Here is a 1,979-nt window from a genome sequence, read left to right as displayed (position 1 = left end):
TCTCTTGATGTTTTAGAAATACATATGGTTATGTAACACATTTCTGAAAATGACAGGTTCACCAGGAAGAAATACATGGGTGTGTGAAGGGAGGGACTGAATTTTATGGATAGAAAGGCAGACAGGATGCCTTTTTGTATGCTTTTGAAACACAAATTTTCAGGTTCAATACAGGGTTAATTAGATGAAATCCTATGGTCTGTGTTACACAGGACAGATTTGATCTAATTATCCCTACTGGCCTCAACATTGATTAATCTATAAAGGACACTTTTGAAATCAAAGCATTAGACTATAAATGTGTTAGGGCAGAGACTGCTTGTTACTATCTGTGCGTTTGTACTGTGGATAGAACAATGGAGCCCTGATCTGAGCTGAAACTTCTAGGTGCTAAAATAATAATAATAATAATAAAGAGATTTGGTCCATTATTATTTAGTTGTTTTGCATGTACAAGGTGACTAATAAAAATGTTCTTAGCAATGAGGAACATCAGGGTTTGATTTCACCTTGGCCGGAGACAGAAGTTTCTTGCTAATGTCTTCTTCAAGGCTCCCTTCACCTCTTTGTTCCTCAGGGTATATATTACAGGGTTTAACAGTGGTGTCACGACTGTGTACATCAGGGAAATCATCTTATCAGTGTCTGGTGAATAGCTGGACCTGGGTTGCAAGTAGGTGAAAAGGGCTGTTCCAAAAAATAATGTCACCACCATCAGATGTGCAGAGCAGGTGGAGAAGGCCTTGTGACGGCTCTCAGCTGAGGGCATCTTTAGGATGGTGGAGATGATACGGACGTAGGAGACCAGAATCAGCAGGAACAGCCCCATGATGAACAGCATGGACACCCCAAACAGCGCCATCTCATTCATGGAGGTGTCTGCACAGGCCAGCTTCACCACAGGCAGGATGTCACAAAAGAAGTGGTGAATTTGTTGAGGGCCACAGAAGGGCAAAGTGGAGATCCAAGTGGTTTGTGCTGCTTCCACCAGGAAACCAGTGACCCAAGAGGCAGCGGCCAGGCAGACACAGACCCTGCTGCTCATGATCAGCGTGTATTGCAAGGGATGGCATATGGCAACATAGCGGTCATAAGCCATGGTCGCCAGGAGGCAGCATTCTGTGAGGCCCAGGGTGGTGAAGACATACATCTGGGCTGCACAACCCACGATGGAGATGCTTTTGTGCTCTACAAGGAGGTGCACCAACATTTGTGGGACCACGCTGGTTGTGTAACACATTTCCAAAAAGGACAAGTTCACCAGGAAGAAATACATGGGGGTGTGGAGGGAAGGACTGAGTTTTATCAGTAGAATAATAACTATGTTCCCAATGATGTTGAGGAGGTAGATCAATCGAAATACCAGAAACAGAAGAACCTGCAGCTCCTGGAGGTAGGAGAAAGCCACAAATGTGAATTTGGTGAGAACGGTTTGGCTTTCATTCAGTTCTTTTTTATATGGCATCTGTAGGAAAATTATGGACAAGAGGAAGAAAGAAGAAGTAGCAACAGATTTAGACAAAGTAGAAGAAGAACCTGTGGAAAATGCATGAAACTGAACAATAAGCACCAAAAATCAGATGAAAGTTGGACACTGAATTGGTTTCTCCTGCTCGCCTTTTCTGGTTAGTTGCTATGGCTGTAAAATGTTTATCATGAACAAATGACAGATGCAGAAGGAAATAACTGATCATTGATTGATTCTCTGCTATTTCAGTAGCCCGTGCCATGTGACCACCGCACTCAATATGTATTCTACAGCAAGGTCCAGACTAGAATATCCCAGTCCCTGGACCATTCATACCAATTAGTTGCTCTTTCACATTCCTTCTGTGTGTACTGTATCTAAAATGGATGATGCCTGTGTATTTATCCATTATATACAATGTGCAAAGTAGGTTGTTTGTTCTTGTAAATGAGAGAGAGGTAGTTGCTAATTATATTTCCTTACTTCTAAATTCAATACATCCTACCGCAGG

The 1,979-nt window shown here is 42.5% G+C and overlaps 1 protein-coding gene across 1 annotated transcript; it reads right to left on the bottom strand.

The window, feature by feature from the left end:
- Positions 1–505: 505 nt before the first annotated feature.
- LOC112123745 (olfactory receptor 10A4-like) lies at positions 506–1,483 on the bottom strand. Its single transcript, XM_029913362.1, has one exon. The coding sequence runs from the start codon at positions 1,463–1,465 to the stop codon at positions 506–508; it is 960 nt and encodes a 319-aa protein (XP_029769222.1). The 5' UTR covers positions 1,466–1,483.
- Between the last annotated feature and the right edge of the window lie 496 nt (positions 1,484–1,979).

The sequence above is a fragment of the Terrapene carolina genome, unplaced genomic scaffold (assembly GCF_002925995.2).
Source record: "Terrapene carolina triunguis isolate 2854851 unplaced genomic scaffold, T_m_triunguis-2.0 Scaffold612, whole genome shotgun sequence".
NCBI lineage: Eukaryota > Metazoa > Chordata > Testudines > Emydidae > Terrapene > Terrapene triunguis.
The sequence above is the reverse complement of the archived record's forward strand: the minus strand, read 5'-3'. Positions and strand labels throughout refer to the sequence as shown.

Excerpts from the sequence above, each read along its gene's own strand:
- LOC112123745 (XM_029913362.1), bottom strand. The coding sequence starts at position 1,465 with ATGCCATATAAAAAAGAACTGAATGAAAGCCAAACCGTTCTCACCAAA.